The 21,217-nt window shown below is 38.9% G+C and overlaps 1 protein-coding gene across 1 annotated transcript in view; it reads right to left on the bottom strand.

Annotated features, from left to right (window-relative positions):
- PIK3CA (phosphatidylinositol-4,5-bisphosphate 3-kinase catalytic subunit alpha) overlaps positions 1–19,920 on the bottom strand; it is a 46,603-nt gene extending 26,683 nt beyond the window's left edge. Inside the window, exons 1-3 of the mRNA XM_005146914.3 lie at positions 19,592–19,920; positions 2,449–2,862; positions 733–942 (exon numbers count right to left, since the gene is read on the bottom strand). Coding sequence (XP_005146971.1) covers positions 733–942; positions 2,449–2,800 — 562 coding nt within the window. The 5' untranslated portion in view covers positions 2,801–2,862; positions 19,592–19,920. The remainder of the gene's footprint in view (positions 1–732; positions 943–2,448; positions 2,863–19,591) is intronic.
- Between the last annotated feature and the right edge of the window lie 1,297 nt (positions 19,921–21,217).

The raw sequence follows: 21,217 nt of genomic DNA, 5'->3' as shown, positions 1-21,217 counted from the left end.
TTAAGTGTAGTTTCAAACAAAGCAAAACAAAAAACCAACCCAAACCCCACAAAATAATCTTAAAAAAACCCAAACTAAACAATCTCTCACCCCTTCCCAACACAGAGAATTGCTTGCAGTATGAAAGATGTAGACAAGATTCATAGCTCAAACTGACAAGAGGATTTCTAATATGCAAAGAACTACACTCAGTTTATTTTTTACTCTACCATAAATTCAAACTTTTACTTCTTGAGGTTAAGTATACCTTAATTAACCAAATACACTTGACTATTTAATCTTCAAGAAAACAGCAGTAACCTTCATATTTGAGGACCGCAAGATAGCTTAGTGATTTAGCATCATTTAATTCCACATTTCTGAATGTCATGGAAAAAAAAACCAAACAAACAAAGCCAACAAGCTCTTTCTGTCCATTAAAAAGAAAAAATCACCTCTATTTACCCATGGCATGTGGGCTGGAACTAACTGATCTTTAAGGTCCCTTTCAAATCAAACTATTCTATGATTCTATAAAGATTTCGTTATCATAATAGCAAAAATGTAATTTTAAATGTTGTCTTCCTTTTGAAACTACATTCTATCAAGAAAGTTACTCTGAATAACTTGAGGTGTAAGATTGCTGAAGTCTACATAAAAGTGATTTACTGAAGTTACCCAGGTAACCGGCTGTACTCTTACTTCAGCCACTGAAAATAACCATTATGTTTCAACTGTAAATATTTATCTTACCTTTATCTAGTTTATTGTATATATGTTTGGGTAGTTCAGATGAAGACTCTACATTTGGAGGACAGACATATAATGCTCTACTATGTGGTGCATTGGCATCTCGAAGATCCACTGCTTCTTTACAAACATTAAGAATATTTCTTCTGAAGTCTTGTACTTCTGGATCCTTAACCATGTCAAATTCACAGACAGGCATTCCAATAGCAAAACCTACAGCATTGAAGCAGCATGAGGAAATAATTGTAACTGATAATTAAAGCCAAAGATTCTTTCCAACAGTGACACAAAAAGCATGCTTCAAGCAAAACATAACCTAAAATTATTTGTGTTAACTACTGGCTTCTACTTTTATACATAATTGTTTTCTGTCACTAAATGGAAAAAAAAAGGTTCTAAAGTTAGTGCACTTAGCAGTCACAAAGGGTTAAAAAACAGGTGTACATTCACTGAAGGAAGATGCTTAAATCAGCACTCTCACAGCTAACACTCCTCCTGGAGGAAAAGGATCACTAATAAATTTCCTCTGAAGTCAGCACGAAATTTCTTAAGTGGACAAGAGAGGTCCGGTTTTAATTCCTAAAATCCTATCAGGATTACTGGTAGCTATTAGGACCATAATCAACTTTGCTTACAAATGAATGACAGCTATTCCATTTATTTTAATGAGCTCCACTGTTTTAAAAAATGTAACAAGCACTCCAAGAGATACCGAACTCAAACTCTTTGGCACAGATTCATGCAGTAGGAGCACATTTCTCTCAGGTCCTCAGTCTCAGATGTAATTCCATTTGCTTTAATAAGATTACTTACATAAATAATTATTTATGCATGAATGTTCAAATGGAAACTTTCAACTGTCCTGTTGCATGGTTAGCTAACCAGTGTTCTCCTTAAGTCCTGAACAGGTTAAGCTTTACAAAACAGAAGTAGTTTACTTACAATGAATACAAAGAATTAAATAATTTAACAATTGGAAGCACCCCAGCACAAGTATTTCCAGTTGACAAGTCTCTACCATTGCCATATACATCTGTTAGCAACTAGATGTGTGTGGGTATGTTTGTCCTGCCCGACTTTAGATACTTAACCTAGCTCAAACACATGCTAGCCTCCCTCTGCTTTCTCAATGGATATGGAAAATCATGATGACCCAAAGTATTAAAATTTTCCTCCGCTGTGCCCCTCAAACTTCAGGTGTTTATCTCCCCTCCCCATGTTACAAGGCAGGAGGGAGAAACACCTCATTTCTGAAACTTTACCTCCTAAGCAAGATAGAACAGTATTAAGCATGTGCTACTGCAAATCCAGTTTTATATTTGTAGTTAAACCAAAATTTACAACTCTGTAAACTTCAAAACAAATTGAAGATGGACTTCCCAAATGACAAAACAAGCTTTCCTCTGCAATAATACAAACCCCTGCTAATAAGAGACAAGCAAGAAATGTCCCCCAACCCAGATACAATTACAAATACATACAAAGCAATGACATTACATGTGAATTAAACAGAACAGTAAAAATAAGTTTAATTCACAGTTTATGAATGTCAGCTTTACTGTGATCAGCATCCTTGGAAATCTGATGCAACAACTGATAGCTACAAAATGCAAATTGACAGATACAAGTGACAAACACAGCTCATTTCAATTCCTCATTTCGTATGTTGAAGAGGAAAAGCCAGTTAAACAGATTAGCTATGTTTAAAGATAGTCTCACCTATTTCTCTATTGAGAATCTTTTCTTCTCTGTTACCTACTGGTTCAATAACTTTTAGAAAAGGCTGAAACAGTCGCAGGTCACAAAGTCTCCGTGTTTCATCAAAAAATTCTTCTCTTTCTGCTTCTTGTGTAACACTTACAAAAATATAAGATGATTCATCTTGAAGGAGCTGATAGAGAGGGTATTTTCTTGCTTCCTTAAAGAGTTCATGTTTAATAGTTAATAAGGTGGCCTCACGGAGGCATTCTAGAGTCACTATCATTCCATTTGGGAGAAGACACTCCACAAGGATCCTCGGTGGCATCAAGTGGATGCCCCATAGTTCACCGGATGATGGCCGTGGAGGCATTTTTAAGTCTTTAGATAACTTCGTACGGGAAGTTTTTCAAGCAGTGATTCATAGGCATAAACCTAAGTAAAAATAATATTTAAAATATTAAAATTTCAAATATTAACATCACAAGGCATTCCAGATAAAATTATTCAAACACCACTTATAATTGTAGATGAATATTCATAGCTATATTTTACACTCATAAGGAAGAGTACTTGATAAAACTGATTTTTAAGGAACGTGTATTTGATGTAAATATCCACTCAAATAAAAGACTTAATAGCAGGATCATATTACCTTGTAAAAAAAAAAAAGGCCAATATTCATATGGTCTCAAAAAAAGATTATTTTTATAATTTATGAACACTTACATAGCATGGAGAATGAAAATGTCAAATATTCACATTATTATTACAGCAAATTTTAAGCAGAACTCAAACCAAATTCTTCACATTTTTATTTTGGAATGATCACTATAAACTACTTACACTAGCAAAAAACCCATTTTTCCATGAATGAGACAGACGAACGGAGCTCCATTAACACTTTTTGGTTGAACTTGTTTTATTTAGGATCAATTCCCTGTTCTAGTTCCCTTTGGCAGCCACATGAAAGTCTTTATGAAGCCAAAGGAAATGAGTGGAACACGTGTCTGACCTTCTAGCAGTGCTGCCTTATGCCAGCCTAGAGCAGGCACAAGAAAATTGTATGTGGACAGAGCAGAGAGGTCTTACAGACCAGCAGCCAAGAGCAGATGCCAAACGAAGAGCAGAAGACTTAGGTAGGAATGCAGAGATACTTCATCACTAAACTCTCATAATCACTACCTATTCTTCATAGAGACAATATGTATGTATTTGTGAAAGAAATCCATCAGGAATTACTGAGTTTGATCAGGAAGTTTTCACACACAAACTGTTGGCATCCTGTGACAAAAGTGACTAACATTCCATGTTACAATGTATTTGCTTTTCACTGTTCTGAAGCCTGTTACTTTCACCTGATATCCCAGATATCTTGTAAAGAAACCAAGTTCCTTATCTTTGCATCCATTGCTCTTCATCTTATTGCAATCTGTGAAGTCTTCCCCACTACCTCTTTTCCATAGTAAGTCCCAGATTATTTAGCCCTCCTCTGCCCAAAAGTCATTAGATATTTTTGTTAATCTTTGCTACCTTCTTTGTACCTCTTCCGTATTTATCATGCCCTTTTCTGCAATGCAGATGGGGAACATATTGGCACGCCACATTCAAGGTACAAACTAAGCACAAATTTACACAGTGACATATTTTCTGTCACTTTCCAAATAAGTAGCTGCTGCTCAGTGACAGTCAGAAAAACAGGACATTTCTGCTGAACCACATACCATATATTTAAGCTCCCATTGCAGAATACGTTACCACAAAGTTACCATTATACATTAAGCAAATCTCAAACAGTGCATTACTTACACTTAGACCATAATTTCATTAACTTCATCATGTACATTATGAGAGGATAATATCAACAGACCCATAGAGAACAGTCCATTATCCATTATGCCTTCTCCATTAAGCGAGTGTCCTGGAAACACAGGGCTATACCAGACTGTTATATTAAAACCATCCTTAGTCACCTTTTCAGTCAAGAACCCTCTTAGGACTTCTGGTTTGCATTAGTTTCTTTTTGTAGTAACAGAAAGGAGGAAAAAAATCCAAATCAAAAGCTTCACATTTCTTCTGTTTCCTCAACTTTCTGTAAGCTTTCACTGTGGAAAGACAATGCTGTTGGACCTTTGCTGAACAATTTTTAAAAATATATAATGTATATGTAAATGAAATTATAAACATCTAAACATTGTCTATATGTAAAAAAAAATTATCCCCATTTCTACACTTCTATCTCTTTGTGCTTATTTTCTGATTTTTTTTCCAAGTACATCCAGTACATGATTTTTCCCCATTTTGGTTCTTAAAAACCCCCAAACATTAGGATGGAAGTGTTGACTGCTTCTTAAGCAACTCTGAGTAGCAATAGGTTTGTCTTTATAAATCCCTCCTTTATAGTTGGATTTTGGGCTTTTAAAAACATCAACAAGAGTACTGAAGTGCCACTGCAAGTTTAGAAAAGTGCTGTTCCCTCAACACTTCATGCATATTTACAAGGTCTTTGCAACTGACTTTTTTAACAAGAGACTAAAGAAGTTGTTTAATTTTCCTCATTATTATAATAGTTCTAGTGAGCAGAAATTGAAAGCTCCAAGCTGAAACTAAAAGTTCCAAGCACACTCATGGTGCATGTAAAGAGAAAAACTGAAAAAGCTTATAAATTACAAAACACTTCAAATGAACCCAAATAACATCATTTAGAGTAACTTGGGAGAATTCTGAATTACCCATAACTATCCCCAGTTTACAGATAGAAAGAAATACACAGAGGCAAAGCATGAACACAACTCCCTCTTAATTCTGCTGAATCGCATGCTTATTTATATTTCTTAATTACAAGCACTGGCAGAAACACATATGTTAAGACATATACCAGCATAAAAAACTACAAAACAAGAACATGCAGTCGTAAGAACTTTTCTGTCCAGACATATAAACAATGATAATACAGATGGGCCACAATCAAATTAAATATTCACAACACAGACTAGTTTATACCAGCAGTCTTTTAAGTTCAATTCTACAATCCTGTTGAGGCTCCTCTGAACTGACTGTTTTAAGAACCCATCTTCTCCCTGCCCAAGGCATGTGTTCTCATTCTTCATCATGCTGGCATTGGAGCCAGCTCGTACAGAGCCCAATGGATTGAAGTGGCAGAAAACTACTCATTTCTGACTAGCTTCTGCTGTTTTAGTTGCCTTATGGAGATCATCATGGAGTCAGATGAATGGCAAGGTCTGCACAGGAGAGTGAGCATGACTGTAGTAGTCCTGAGCTAGTTCAGGTTTAGGAATGGTAGTTTGAGCCACTGCAAGTTTTTCCTCCATCCCCACCAATAATTGCAAACAAAAATAAAACAGAGGCAGGACTAGGTGACACATGCATATATCAAAACTTTTTAGGCAACTATCTTTTCAAAATAAATGTCAACCTTGGCTTTTTAGGTATTTCAAACATGAAATGACAACTCAATACCATTCACTTAAAGACTTGTAAACGGTCCAAAACCTACACTCTTCTTAGAGCAAGTGCAACAAAACAGCAGCTCTTGTTTAGAACTGGGGTACAGACATGTCGGAATGATGCATACAGTCATTCTGTGTGCACATTAATTTTACTTGCACATGTAAGCACACCTCCAGGGTTTGGATTTGGAAAGCAAAAATGTAAACAGAAACTGTTCTGAGGTATAGTTGGCAGCTTGTGTTTCTGTGTACACTTTCAAACCTGGAAGGCTGCCTGGAATAAATAGAATCAATTATGTTCTTCGACAGTAAAAGGACTGTAAGAGAATTCAAGAGAAATGTTATTTAAATCCAACTAAGAGTACACGAAAACACTTCAAATGAATACTACACCACACCGACAATCCATGACCTTCCAAAACCACCTTAAACTATTTTCCCCTGCGAAAAACTTTGGGATACATGGATTTGTACAAAGCATTTGACACTGTCCCATGTAACATCCAGGTTTCTAAATTGGTGAGACATGGTTGCCACTCAAAGAGCTGCAATCAATGGCTTGATGTCCAGGTGGAGATCAGTGATAACTGCCATGCCTCAGGAGTTGGTACTGGGACCAGCACTGTTTAACATCTTTGTCAGCAATGCAGAGAGTGGGATTGAGTGCACCTTCACAGGTCTGCCAATGACACCAAGCTATGTGGTTACTTGGGGGTGCTGGTTAACAAGAAGCTCAACATGACCTGGCAATGTGCACTTGCAGCCCAGAAACCCAACCATATGCTGGGCTCCATCAAAAGGAGCATAGCCAGCAGATCAAAGGAGAGGATTCTCTTCCTATACTCCACTCATGAGACCCCAACTGCATCCAGCTCTGAAGCCCCCAACACATGAGGGACATGGACCTGCTTAAGCGAGTACAGAGGCCACAAAGACGATCAGAGGGCTGGAGCACCTCTCCTAAAGAGACAGGCTGAGCAAGTTGGGCTTATTCAGCCTGCAGAAGAGAAGGCTCCAGGGAGACCTTAGAGCAGCCTTCCAGTACCTAAAGGGGGCCAACAAGAAAGCTGGAGAGAGACCTTTTACAAGGGCATGTAGGGACAGAACAAGGGGGAATCAATTTAAACTAAAAGAGGGAAAATCTATATTAGGTATTAGGCAGAAAGTCTTTCCTGGGAGTGGAGAGCTCTGGCACAGGTTGCCCAGAGAAGCTGTGGCTACCCCAACTTTGGCAGTGTTCAAGGCCAGGCTGGATGGGGCTTTGAACAACCTGGTCTAGCGGAAAGTGTATCTGGCCACAGAACAGGGGGTTGGAACTAGGTGATCTTTGGGTTCCAACCCAAAACATACTATGATTCTGTGACACCACAAGATGATCAGAAAGGCCAAACTCAAAAAACACTCACTGATTAAATCCACATTCTTTTCAGCCTTCCCAATCCATTCAGCACATTCTCCATCACTAACATGTATTATATATTAAAAGCATAGTTAACTGATAAGTCTTTTTACCCGGATTTGTCAATTACTTCTGAGCATGTTTGCCAAAGAGAGGAACTCCATCTAGCATTATAAAGCTTATAAAGCAGGTGAAGACCCATAGTGAAAGTCTGTGGGCCAGTCGAGGGGGGAAAATTTTTATTCACTCTACGAGAAATTGTTAATGTTGTTTAATCATCAGCACAAGCACCTATAGTTACTGGTCAGGTTCTGCAAAAAGCAAACTCTTCCATCTATACTGTGCCAACTACCAAGAAATATAGCAAGCATAGAAAGAAGCAATAAGCAGAAATGTACTGTGCTGTAATGCTGTGTTACATGTATAAAGTGTGGCACTGCTTATGTAAAGAGGTAAGCATTCCAGTGACTGAGAGCTGAATAATTCTGCATTGCTATAAACATCAGCTAGTGTTTCAGAACCAATTTAAAATGATAGACTAAACACTCAGTTTTATCAGTCCATATCTGAAACTGAATTTGTCACTCAGTAAACTATAACAGTTTAACTGAAATCTATTACTTTCTCCAGTCACAGCACAAATACCATTACATTGCTTTTATAGGCAGGATGTAGCAATGTTTTCTAATTTGCTGTATCTTTGGTACCAAAGAGCTGCTCATGAGGATTTGTGTCTAGATTTGATTTCTTTTCCATGTAGAAGTTTATTCTAGACTCTTAGCATTACCTTAAGAAAAAGCCTTCTACTCAATAAACAATCCAGCTCTGTTTATAGATTTTGATTTACTGAGCACTCGTGTAGGTTATATAGTTTTCTTAATGCTCTATCAAACCAATAGTATCAGGCACAGGTATATCCCCAAATAAGCTTTTTTTAAACTTCCGTGTAATTACTGAAACAAAAGGGAGAGGGAGGAGATAAAAAGATTCTTGGGACAAGAGTAACACTTTTCAGAGTGAAAGACACACTGAAACTTTCTAAAAAGCAAAATGTTTTATTCTCATCTTCAGATATACCATGCACTCCAAAATTCACCATAAAGAAAACTGGGCAGAATTGCCCCTCTAATTTTGCTGCTGTCCAAACCTGCTGTGTGGTGACAGTAAAAATGCCTCAGACTAGATATTTTCAGTACTGTCCTTTTGTTCTTCCCGATTGCCAAGCTGTCATTTTGCCAAAATCCAGGAAATGGATACAAAAAGGTCTGAAATTATCTTCTATGAAAACATTACTACACACAGATTTAAAAAGCAGAAATACTGCTTTGTTTAGAACAGAAACAGGAGACTTTTATTGCAGTTTTGTCATCTTATTTCTTATGTGTTACTGTCATTTCACAGAAAAGGCTGATACATGGAATTGCTTATCTGACCACAAACAGCAGTTCAACGGAAACAAACAGAAGGACTTAACTCTGTCAAAACCACATCTTAATAGCATTTAGCTTCCTTCTGAAACAGGCAAGTATTCCAAACAATCTATTTTATTTGTAGTTACCCACTTCTTCCCCCCTTCAAAACAGTGATGACTAGCTTTGTCTTCTTCTACACAGAGCGAAAAACCAACATTACTGGTAGCATCCATAGAACTATAGTACAGCAAAAATACAAAATTATTCTTCCCTATGAATATGAAATCTCAGTGGAAATTAGTGAAATGAAATTTCAGTTGTAATAGACATGGGAACATTGGTTGGCTATGTTTCAACACTGTTCTCTTTGAAGTTATCTTACAAGCAGACTTTTTTGTTTGTTTCAAAATATAATATTCTTGGATTCAGGTTGTAGTGACTTTCAGACAACCATGAATAACATTAATGGGGTGGTCATCCTGAAAAGAAAAAAAGAACACGCTATATATATATATATATATATATATATATACACACATATAAAACCTCTTGGGCAATTCTATGTTATCTATTGCTGAAAAGAATCCAGAATCAAACAGCTAAAACAAAACCAAGTTGAACAATCTAAAAAGATTTACTACTGCTGTATTTTTTTTATTCATTTACTTTTTTTTTTTTATCCAAGAAAACCAAAAGACCTTTGTAAATTCCTATTTTCAAATCCCCTTGCTTGCCCTCCCCCATCCATGCAGGCATAATGTTTATAGCTTCACTCACTATCTGGGAACCATGAAAACAGGATCACAAGAAAGAAACATTTGCAAGTTTCTGGTGACCTCTACAATTCCCATTAGGATGGTGCTTTTTCCCCAGGGATCTCATGACATATAAAGAGCAGAATGCCTGTCCTAGAACATTTTCTTCCACTTAAAAGTGGATTTTTTTCCCCTCTTTGTTAAGAAAGGAAACCCTGGAATTAAATCTTCCTTTTAGTTCTAAAACATTCCATAATTCTATTTCTAGCTTCATCTTAAATGATTTTGTTATTTCTAGAAGACTAGTAGTCATGAAGTACAACAAAATTACAAAACCAACACATTTTCTCTTTACACTTCACATATCTGCTTACTCTTTATTTCAGCAATTAGCTTGGCTTGCTCTGTAGCAGGATAAGAATTATTCTCCTGCCTGGCTCTGGCTGGAGCTGTTCCTCCACAGCTAGTTAAGTGTGCACTCTGAAACATACTGTGTAGCACTCAAAATTTTTTCAAGTTCTTCAAAAGCTTTAAAGTTTAGCAAAATTCAGAACAATATTTCATACCAACAGAAGCAAGGTTTTCCTCTGATTACATACTCTATTTTATATGGATGACAAACATTTTTTATGTGAACAACAGAAAGAATGTGAAGTAAAAAACACATCGCAAACCATATTTGCTCCTTGCTACAAATACTAAGAGCTTCAGTGTCAATTTTCACATGCAGAAATAGTCTGCTTTTGGAAATTAGTGTATTTAAAAAAAAAAAATTACCCTAGAATGTCATTCATGAAATTAGGTTAGATAGGTAACAAACGCTGACTATATATACATAAATAAATTTCCACCTTAAATAATGTTGTTTTCTTCCCTTGTTTCTTCCCATCCTCCCACCTTCCTGGGATATTTGGAACACAGAGAGTAAACAGGATCTTTAAAAACAGGAAGTGCTGGCACACAGACAAGGAGCCTGAGCAGAGTGAATCCAGGTGTTCCACACTCTGGTCTAGTCTGAATCTTCATCTAACATGGGCAGCTGTGTAGCAGATCTGTAATTCAGATAGATACTGGACCTTTCCTGGTGCTGATCTCCCTCAGGCATGTCACCTTGGCTTTCAGAAGTAACTCTCTGCTGCAGCCAGATCAATCTTCAGTTCTACTGAAAAAGAGAAGAGATTTCCTCTCATACTGTCCATACCTAGAAGGGCAGGGAAAGAACTGCAATGAAACACAGGAGGCACTGCAGTCCTTACACTTCTATCCTTGCCTCTCTACCACAGCCAACAGTATCAAGAGGGTTCAATCTACAACATAAACTTGACCAGCTCCTCTGGAGAAGGCACAGAAAGAAATAGGTTCATTAAGAAAATATGACTGAGATTAGGCCCACATCTGTTTATTAATTTACATCCATCTTTACTTAAAAGACCCACTCCTGCGAGCCCTTCCCATTTTTCTAAGCAGGTAAGACATCAAACTCTGACTTACAGCATACTGTGTACTTCCCACAGAATATTTCTTAAGATGGAGTCTGACAGCAACTTTAAATTGCAACAAAAGTTTCTTCAGTACCAAATTACTCCAGATCCTGAAAGCAGTTAATGTGTGTAAAAATAAAAGAAGCTTTGAGTGGCAGTGGATAGCAGTATTTTTACAGTTTTGCAGATTTTTAAGTATAAGACAGTGAACTGAAAGGCAGAAGTTCTTATTCCATAATCTCAATATGAGTTAGCTTTCCATTTATTCTACCTTAACTGACTTCTGCAGCCAAAAAGAACAGATGTATGGGTTTAGTCTGTATAGACTTACTGAATTCCATTAGCAAAAATGGAATTTTAGTGGTAAACAGAGGATGGGATGCAACTTCACTTTTGATAGAGCTTTTGTAAGGAACCACATCCCTCAGCAAAAGTCATGGAAGCAGTGTGGAAGCAATTCTGGTTTTGTTTTTTTGTTTGTTTTTTTTTCAACTCCCTTTTAAAACCATTTGTTAAGAGAAAGAAGTTTGTGGCGGAATTAAGACAAAGGCATAGCCACCATAATGAAAAATTTCAATCTGGCAGCTAAATACTCTTGCCCTATAAAGAGGTGAGGTTAATGTTCTTAGCAAGTTTTCCTATGCAAAGACACATGGACTAAGATAGCAGGCAAACAAGTCCTGCTTCTACATGAGCTGTAACTGCAACAAGAAAATACCATGGCTTTTCAAGAGTCAGTCAGAAATAATGAAGTACCACTTCCTAGCAGACTTGTTTGTGATACAGTCAATAGTGATTAACTAAATATTCATTTAGCAGATGATAACCTGCTGAAAGTTAAGCATCAACAGTTTTCCATAAAATATCAAGACCTTTATCTTCCCCCATCCTGCCTACCCTGCACATCAAGTTAACAGAGCAGCACAGTGGGATACTACTCACCTGCAAAACATTTAACACCACTACATGCTCCCATCAGGCTTCATCACCCCGAAGGTCACATTTACTCAGCTGTACTGCTCCCAAGCTATCAGAAACCCAGCCTCCTATGTGAAACAGTAGTGTTGACCGAGTTACTGATTTTGTAAGCATACCTAACTGTTACAGAAGCAAGCATAAATGTTACAAAACCCACAAAGTTCCTCTGAAACCTTAAGGTATGTAGGTTTATTCTTGTTCTAGCTATTGACTCTGCTTGAGTAGGACTTTTCTCTGCATTTACAGCTGAATGCCAAAGCAATAATCATGACTTGAGACACTAACATATTTGCATTTGTGTTCAAGAAGTGCAAACAAACATGATTCACTGTGACTATGTATGTCATTAGGTACTGCATGCTTGAGCCTGAAGTATAAAAACAGCTATGGTAAACTGTGACAAATGATTCTTCAGCATGTTTAAGGAAATGTTTATCATTTTAGTACATATCTGTTAGAAGCATCTGCTTTGCAAACCTTATGTTGTGCAAACACAAAAGCACCATTTCAAGTGTGGGGCTACCTAGATATTAAGTTTGTTGTTAGTGCATCTCTTTTTCCTGTACTTCAAGCTGTTACCCAAATTGTTTCTCTAACGAGGTCAGAGCACCAGCAATTGTGTTGACTACAGCTGAAAGAAATGGCAAATATTTGCCTAAACGAATAATGTTTGTAATTAACATGAACTTTCCAAAGAATAAAGTGACATAAGCTCATAAGTATTTAAACAGCAACATCTCCACAATAGTTTCCCAGGTTGGAAAGTCACTTTCATATCCAGATTAAACACTGAGACTAGAGACGCATGCTGCCTACTACTACAATCAGAGCTCTGTAAAAGGCATATGTTAAGACAACCTTTATTTAAAAAAAAAAAAAGGGTCAGAAAGATAATAGAAGTACTGACTACTGCTGGTAGAACTTTATACATCTGCACAAACAAGGAAGTATTTTTAATACATTTCTATTTTAATAGTCCTCTGGAAACATTTTGTTCATGTTCTTTACATATGTATGTTCCAAAAGACTGAAATCACTTTTAAGTCTGTTCTGGGACAGAAGAGAAGACCACAAAAGCTTAAGTGTTTTGGATTTAATTTCAACCCATAAAACCCACCAGCTAGGGCAGAGTGACTATACTGCAAATCACCTTTTTGTTGTTAAATAACCTGCCCATATACAAGGACAGAAAGATGAGAAACTACAATAATGGTTACTTCTCGTATTGCTTTGAAGTTACTTGTGGTGCTATCCTATCTGCTGATGTACAATGAAAGGCTTGGAAACAGGTGATTAAAGAGGAGTTGAAGAGCTGAATTGCAAAGTAATTTGACAACACATTTACAAAGAGTTTCCACAGGCAGGAATAGGTTTTGCTACCCTTTTCTTTATGCATCATCTCTGCTGTTTGTTGTTCATTGGCTTCCGCTTTCATCCTTTATCTCTTGGCAGTAGTTATGCCATCTTTACCCACCGTCAAACCATTCCAAGTCGGAGGTATCTAAGATCAAGGGAGTGCTGCTAAGTAGTGATAACGACATCAGGGCTCTATCCTCCATTTCAGAGAAAGTTGAAGGCAAGTTACTAGAATTTTACTAATCACAACTTTGGTAAACATGAGAAAACCAGTTAAACTTTAACATTTTAATTGAGAGGGTAAACCTTAAGTGCTTTCTTTTATAGCTAGCTACCACTTATAAAAATTCACATAACTGATTATGTTTATCATCTACAATGACACCATTTCTATTTCACTTATTACTATTTTACACCAAAACACAAACATAATTAATTGCAAATAATTTTTTGTAACAAACTTTCTAGACTTAAAGTGGCACTCACAGGCACCCTATTTGGACACATCCTCAATTATATACCACAAGACTATTCAAGATGTCTGGATGATCTTTAAACATTAGCTCTTTTTTTTGGGACAAGTGCTCTTCTACAGCACTTAATGTCAGAACTGAAGGAGATTTCAGGGGCAACAGCATGAAACTGCAAGATGATAAAATAACTATATTAATTGCTTTCCTCCCACCAGTGGAGACTACCTTGATAAACTTGTAAGCGGAACTCATTGTTCAATATCCATATAAACTTTTCAGAAGGCAGAAAAACAATTTGATATTATCACTTTCAAAATCCAGCTACAACATTTGCTGATTATTCTGCTAACAGCTGGGAACATTAAGAAAACAATGAAGAAAAAGCGGTATGCTTTAAAATATGAGCAGCTTAATGACCACAACAAGCATATTTTACAGTATTTGGAATGGAAGTTTTTACTTCCCTTTTCCCAAAGGGAGCTAGCTTTATTTAGAAACTTCTCCTTATGTTAGCACTATTAATTTTAGTCTTTTAAACTATGCCTGTAGTCTAGTCATATTAGTGTTTTCCAGCCTTAATGAAAAATAACAGCACAAGCACCTAAGCTGGATCCTAACATATCTCATCACACAACATATTTGTTGAGTCTGATAACAAAATCTCCACTCTACTTGCTTGGTAAGCCAATCTTTATTCTGATCATTCTTACCGTCTTTGTGGTTGCATTTTCAAGTGTTCAATGTTTAGTTTGCCTACTGATCTTTGCAGAGATCAGTCTCATCACTTTTCTAGCAAGTCAGATGTCAAAGTCCCAAGGTACAGAAAATTTTGTTCTAGTTGACTGATATTGCAGAACAGCCAAGTATTTCTTATTGTTGATAAGTCTCAAATGAAATGCTGAATCCCGAGTATTTTTTTTTTCGGTAACGTGCAAGGCTTCTTGCATTTTGAAGATGTGCAAGAACTTATTTCTTTGGTGACTACTAATAGCTAAAAGAAGGAATATGGTTGCGACAAGGGGTAATTTTCTGCTGAATAGATTTAGTGTCCTCTGCAAGGATCCACAGCTAATGAGGAGCTGACAGTTTAAGATAAAATCAATCTCAGCAGAAAAATCCATGCTTCTGGAAAAACCATAACCCAAGTTAACAGCAAGAGTTAAAAGTCAGGAACAGTCTTGGAACACACTGGGCAAGAGTCATTCATCACCATTAACTGCCACATTAAGGATTGGCAAAAGACTAATTAGAATGGAAATAACAAAAACAGTTAAGTCTCAATGACAGATAAGTTTGACATGTACAACCTTGGAGACAACCTTTCAGTTTTGCTTCTTCTTTATGTTCCTTTGCCAAAGAGGGTCAATGTACAGCCAATGATGTGACTCAGCTGCCTCAAAATTCCAGGGAACTTTACAGTAAGTCTTAGTCAATTCAGTAAGTCTCCTCTATTCAGCAAATATGCTTTGTAGTTCACAATCCCCAAAAGCTACATTTACAAGCATTTCTACAATCAGAAGCTGTAAGCAAAACTACCAAAATTTCCCTACATAAGCTAGTTTAAGGAAGTGTGTTAATGGGTAGACAAAAACCTCAAACAACAGAACACAATCATCAAGGTACATCTAATCTTCTACTGGTAAAAAGCAATGGCACATGAAACAAGAGACCAATGAACCTTATGTTCTATATTTGACCCAAATGTTCTTAAATTAGACTGAAGTAGTCATTTACTTCTATTGCTGCAAGTTAGCAACATGCCAGGGACATGAAAGGTTCACCAGTACTCCATCATTCTCTCCCCTTCAATTTCACAACAGTAAGGTGGTTTCTTTGAATTTTGTTTTTACATTTCTGGAGGTATCTGAGCAGAGGTTTGTTTTCTTTTAGTTTTTTTCTGTTTGTTTTTGTTTGGTTGTTTTTTTTTTTAAAGGGACTATAAACATCTCCCTCAAGTGTACTTCACAGGCATAACTGACTAAGTGCTTTTATTCTATTTCATAGGCCTTAAGAAAAGGGAACTCTTAAGGGAACTCTCAAACAAGTGACCATGTCCACTGTCCCTCACATTTCTTATTTGAAATACACAAGCTTTTTAAATTGCCTTTTGAAAAACCTGCATCTACAATTAACTAAAACCCCACATTTTTCTAGACCTGAAGTGTAAAAGCATGCTATATAAAATAAAACACAATGGCTGCAAAGACATTAACTACTGCTTAGACTGTGAAGACAGATCCAGAATTACAAAATCTGTACTCAGTCTGCTGCATTTCCATTTGCCCACAAGTTATATTACAGGATTTATAAAAAGGGTTATTTCCCACCCCCCTCCCCACTCTTTTTTTCTTATCCTTTTTCAAATAGTTTAATCCCCTCTATCCCTCAACTGGGTGTGGTTTTGTGCTCAATTTTTTTGTTTATTTGTTTGTTGGGGGGGGCACTTTGGGTTTGGGTTTTTTTGTTGGTTTGCCATTTTGGTGTGTGGGGGATTTTATGTTTTGTTTGTTTCATGGCTTGGGTCTTTTTTTTTGGTTTTTTTTTTGGTGTGTTTTTTTCCTGAAGTTAATACTACAGCTGTGCTGCAGGGAAAAACAAGTTAATACTTCAGAGTATTATTTTTCTTTCATTTAACATATTCAACTTAAACAGCAAATGAAATTTTCCATCCAGTTTAGCATAAATATATTTTTGGCCTTTTTTAGCCATAGCTACAATTTCAGAGAGACATCATCACTTGGAGCAGCTGATGTCTGGCTGTGTAAAAGGATGAGACAAAGCTCCCACAAGCAAGGGATGCAATGCAACGCATAAAAAGCTGCAAAAAACCCAAACAAAACAAACCAACAACAAATTCTACCTTAGCTTACACTCCAACCCACAAGTCCATTTTTTCAGATAGCCAAAGTACAAACTCTTCTTTCTCTAATGCTGCCCCTTCAACTCAATCACTCACACAAGAAAATGCACACATGGCCAATTTTTCTTCAACTGGGAGATTTATCAAATCCCACACAATTTTCAGTAATCACAAAACAGCAATAAGACAAAACTTTATAATGGTATTCCATAACTGAACTGGAAAACCTAGCTTTGCAGTATTATTCCCACTCCAATTATAAATCATAAGAATCAGTTTCCTCATTAGTATCAATGTTAAAAATCCCCTTAGCCTCCCCTAGCCCAAATAAAACTTCTTAAGTTTCCTATTAACTACAACCTTTGTCCTCATTAACGTACTCAATAAGGCAAAGCAAACCCACGTATGTTAACCATATACAAGATCTAGTATTTCTTGCATGATGTGGAATTAATGTATCATCCCCCAGATTTCCTTTCCTGCAAAACAGGCAAGAAAAAAACCCCATAGCAACCATTTTTTTATTTGGAAGTGACTGATACCTGCAAGGTGTTCAGATACCTGTTTTCCTGCTTCCCAGAGAATCTGAATCAGAAGCCCTGGAGACTACATAATTGATTGACCTGCTATGTACAAATTTTTTAAGAAAATATTGTTCTGCAGACCAAATATCAGCTTTAGGCTTCTTGTCCATCCATTCATAGGTAACTTGAATTTCCTGCATAGTTAAAATTATGATGATAATCAAGCCTTCTCAAAGCTGTATTACATATGACCAAGCCATTAAAAACCACAATTTACATTTGAATCTGAGGAGCTACTGTGAGCACAAAGTCATTCTTTATGCATTAACATCTTTTAAGGGTGTGATTTTTTCTTCCAGTAACTGGAAACCTCTTATTATATACTTGGTCTTGTGAGACAGCATGATGATAAAGTATGAACCCTCTGCTTGTTGTTGGCATTCCTATTCTGAAGCAACTTTTAAAAAGTGACTTAGCCAATAAAAAGTATCCTTCATTTGCTTCCAGAAAGCAGGAATGAACTGATGGTCAGAGAAACAGTTAACTAAGTATTGAACTACTTTATGACTTTCAGTAAAGCACAATTGCTTTGTAAACATCCCAGCTACACCACCTTTACCAAAGAATAGTCCAGAAAAAAAAAAAACAACAAAACAACACACAACAGTGTCATTATTCAGGCAAGTAAGTTGCAACAAGCAGCAAGACAAATTTGGCCTAACACAATAAAAATCTGAAGCAGCTGAACAACTGAAGGTATAGATTTGTACATTAGGCTTAGCATGCTTTGGAAAACAATACAAAACCGTCTCCAGATTGCTAAGAAGCACATCAAGTTAACATCCATTAAATGCAGGGTATCTGCTCCAATCCAATTTTGACTGCAGCTCTGAAATAGCTGTATTTATTGTCTTAACGAAAAAGCAGAATATTTCATTGATCGCATAAGGAATTGTGTGGTTTCATAAATTCCTCTGTAAGCACTACAAGCTTGGCTAATGTCTTGTTTGCCTACATGATGACACTGGCCAAAATATGCTACCAAATAACTAACCACTATGGAAAAGTTTGCCAATGTTATTTTTTGAGAATAAAGTTACTTACTGTGAAACTTTAGCTTCACATGGAGATTTATTTCAGGACGGCTTATCTAGTTCCCCACAGCAGACAAATGATTAAAGTCCATCATCCCAAGTACTGAAATATTACGAGGAACTAACAATACTTACATACAACAAAAGCTAGACTTTGATTATTACACTGCATTATAGAATTGCAGCATGGAAGCAACAAGTACGAGAACAGCTCTATAAACTAATTGCTATGTGGAATAAATCAAGGAATGATTCAAATTATGATGGGAAAGTTCTAATTTTATGCAATGTGAGGAATTTTGAAGCCTGTTATAGCTCAAAGAAGGGATGTAAGGGTACAGGTAACTGACAGAACAGAGTCCAAATTTCCTCTATTAAGTACTACAAAATCCAGATTCAGACTCCAGTTTTCCACTCCTTTATAAGTTTGCTGCAGAATGCTCATGACTGCAGAATTAACTCAAGCAAAGATTTATAGTCCATACTGCCCACTTTTAAACATATACTTTCTTTGTGCTTGCTCTGAACAAACACTGCTTATAAGTAACTTCTGTTCGATCATGTTCTTAAAGTCAGTAAAAATTCGAAAGAAAAAAAACATACAGAAACATGTAAGTAACAACAGCAGAAGCAACAGGTCTAATATCTTAACCTCGGGAATACCAAAACCAACAACAAAACCCCTAAAGAAAAACAAGCATGCAATTCGTATTAGCTTGGTCTAAGTTTTGTAAGCATTCAGCCTACTAGAAAATACTTAAGGACTGGTAAGAAAATACTTAAGGACTGGTAAGAAACAGCAGTTTCATATTTAATTTCAATAAAGACAGATCTCTGCATACTATTAAATAAGACGCTTTTACAGATAGCAGAGATGGGACACTACTACAGTCAGTCGGCTGCAGCTCGAAACACACAGAGTGGAGCGAGCCTCTCCTCCCAGTGCCACTAACTAGCCGAACAGTGACCCCAAATGCACTCCATCACAAGGTCTATTGAAACATATTTACAGAAAATAGCTACATTTCAGGAGTGAAGGGAGCCGCACTGGAGAGCGACAAGCCACTATTTTTTTTCCTCTTCCAAGTTATGACTCTAAGAGAGGAGACCCATAAACCGTGATGTCGCAGAGGAGTGCCAGCCGAGGAAAGCCCCACCGCCTGCCCCAGCCACCCGAGGGCCGCACTTGCCTCTCCATCTACCGAAGACGAGCGGGACTCCCCACAGTCAATGAAAAACTGCTCTCTCCTCCGCCGCCACCCAGCCAGGTTGCTGGGCAGCCCCTCCCGCGGCCCGGGACGCCTCAGAGAGCACTGCCGTGCTGCGGAAGAGCCAGGCGGCCCCGACCCTCGCCTCACTCACCTCACAGGCACGGCTTCTCCGCCTCCGAGCCGGCCCGCAGCCACCGCCCCACTGGGCAGGGCTGGGCCGGGCACCACTCCGCAGCACTCGCAACACCTAAGCCACACTGTAGCCACCACTGCACCCCCTAAACTTGGCGACCGTGCCCCCGAGCGCAAACGGAAACAGCACGAACAGCCACCACCCCAATCCCAAAGAACCGCCTCCCGCACGGGCAATAACAGGAAGGGAGCGGGGCCCCGACCCCGGATGGGGATGGTGCCTCCCGCCGGAAGTGCAACCTCAGAGCGTAGGGGGAAAGTGGAAGCAACGCGCTTGCGCGGCTGAGGAGGGGTAGGGGTTAGGGTCGCGCCTTGAGCTCCGGAGGGGGGAGGGGGGGGGCGGGGTGATGTCACGACACCGCGCGGTGAGGCGGGGCCCCGCCCCCAGCTCCGGGGCACCGCCCGGTTTCCCGGGGGCGCATGCGCAGAGCTGCAGACGCGGTGTCCTCCTGCGCCACCTAGCGGGGCGGCGAGGCCTGCGCAGGCACAGGCAGCAGCTGCCTGTGCAAACGGTTACGGCACCGGGGCCCCGGAGGTGGCTTGGCTGGAAGCCAGCGTTCAGAGCAGCGGGTTTGTCCTACCCCGAACTGGCGCCTGGCCTACTTACTGCCGCAAGCTTATTTAAAGCGCCTCATGGCGGTTACGCTGCACTACAGGGAAGGATTAAGGACGGGTTTGTCCAAGTCCGATGCACCCGGTCCCTGTTGCCAGGCGATCGCCAGCAACGCCCACTTTTCCTTAAAACCTGAGCAGCTACCGGGATGCAGTGACTGTAAGGGGTTCCGGCATCCCGTTAATGGAGAGTGGCCGCCAAGCGAGTACTCTCACCCGTGCGAAAGCAGAGTGAGGCGGCGTTTAAAGCGTTGGCCCGTGCTGACTGGGTGTTCGGGGTGCGGAGACGGCTGGGCTCGGGGAAGCCAACATTAGGCGCAACAAGTGGGGCTGGCGTTGAGGTAGTGGCGGGGGTGGCCAGAGGGGTTGACGAGTGAGACATCTCGGCCAGTCTCTCTGTTTTCCAAAGGGTATTTATCACTGCAGCACAATTTTCTTTCTTGAAGCGTTGCCCGGAGCCAGCACAGACTCGACTCGCTGCTGTGACCAGTCTGAGCAGCTGCAGATGACTGATGATGGAGCACCAGCCTCTCCGGTGACAGCAAAGCACACCCCAGTGAGCGTGCAGCAGCGGTGTCACCCGTTAACACACCTGCTGTGAAACGCTCGTTTGCTGCTCTTGCTGGAAGCTGCCGCGGTTTGTGATTCCCACCTGTAGTGATGTATCCGAGAAATGGGATTTTTTCTAAGATCTCACAAAAATTAGTGCGTGTGGCTAACTAATGGGTTCCGGGTGGTTTGGCTTATTGCTACCGGGAAGTCTTGGTGATGGTTTCAGCTTGCAGAGACTTCTTGGTGCTTTCCTGTTCCAATGCAATGGGGGGGAAATCAGCAGATGCTGTTGTGCTTTGAGGCAGGGCCGCCCAGCTGCGAGGGCGAGGCCAACGCTGCCGCCCTCGGTGGCTGAGGGGAAGTTAACCCAACCCTGGCTATGACTAGCGGAAGCTGAAGGTGTTTATATATGCAAATACAA

Source organism: Melopsittacus undulatus, chromosome 6 (genome assembly GCF_012275295.1).
Source record: "Melopsittacus undulatus isolate bMelUnd1 chromosome 6, bMelUnd1.mat.Z, whole genome shotgun sequence".
Lineage (NCBI taxonomy): Eukaryota > Metazoa > Chordata > Aves > Psittaciformes > Psittaculidae > Melopsittacus > Melopsittacus undulatus.
Note: the sequence above shows the minus strand (reverse complement) of the source record. Positions and strands in the feature narration are given on the sequence as shown.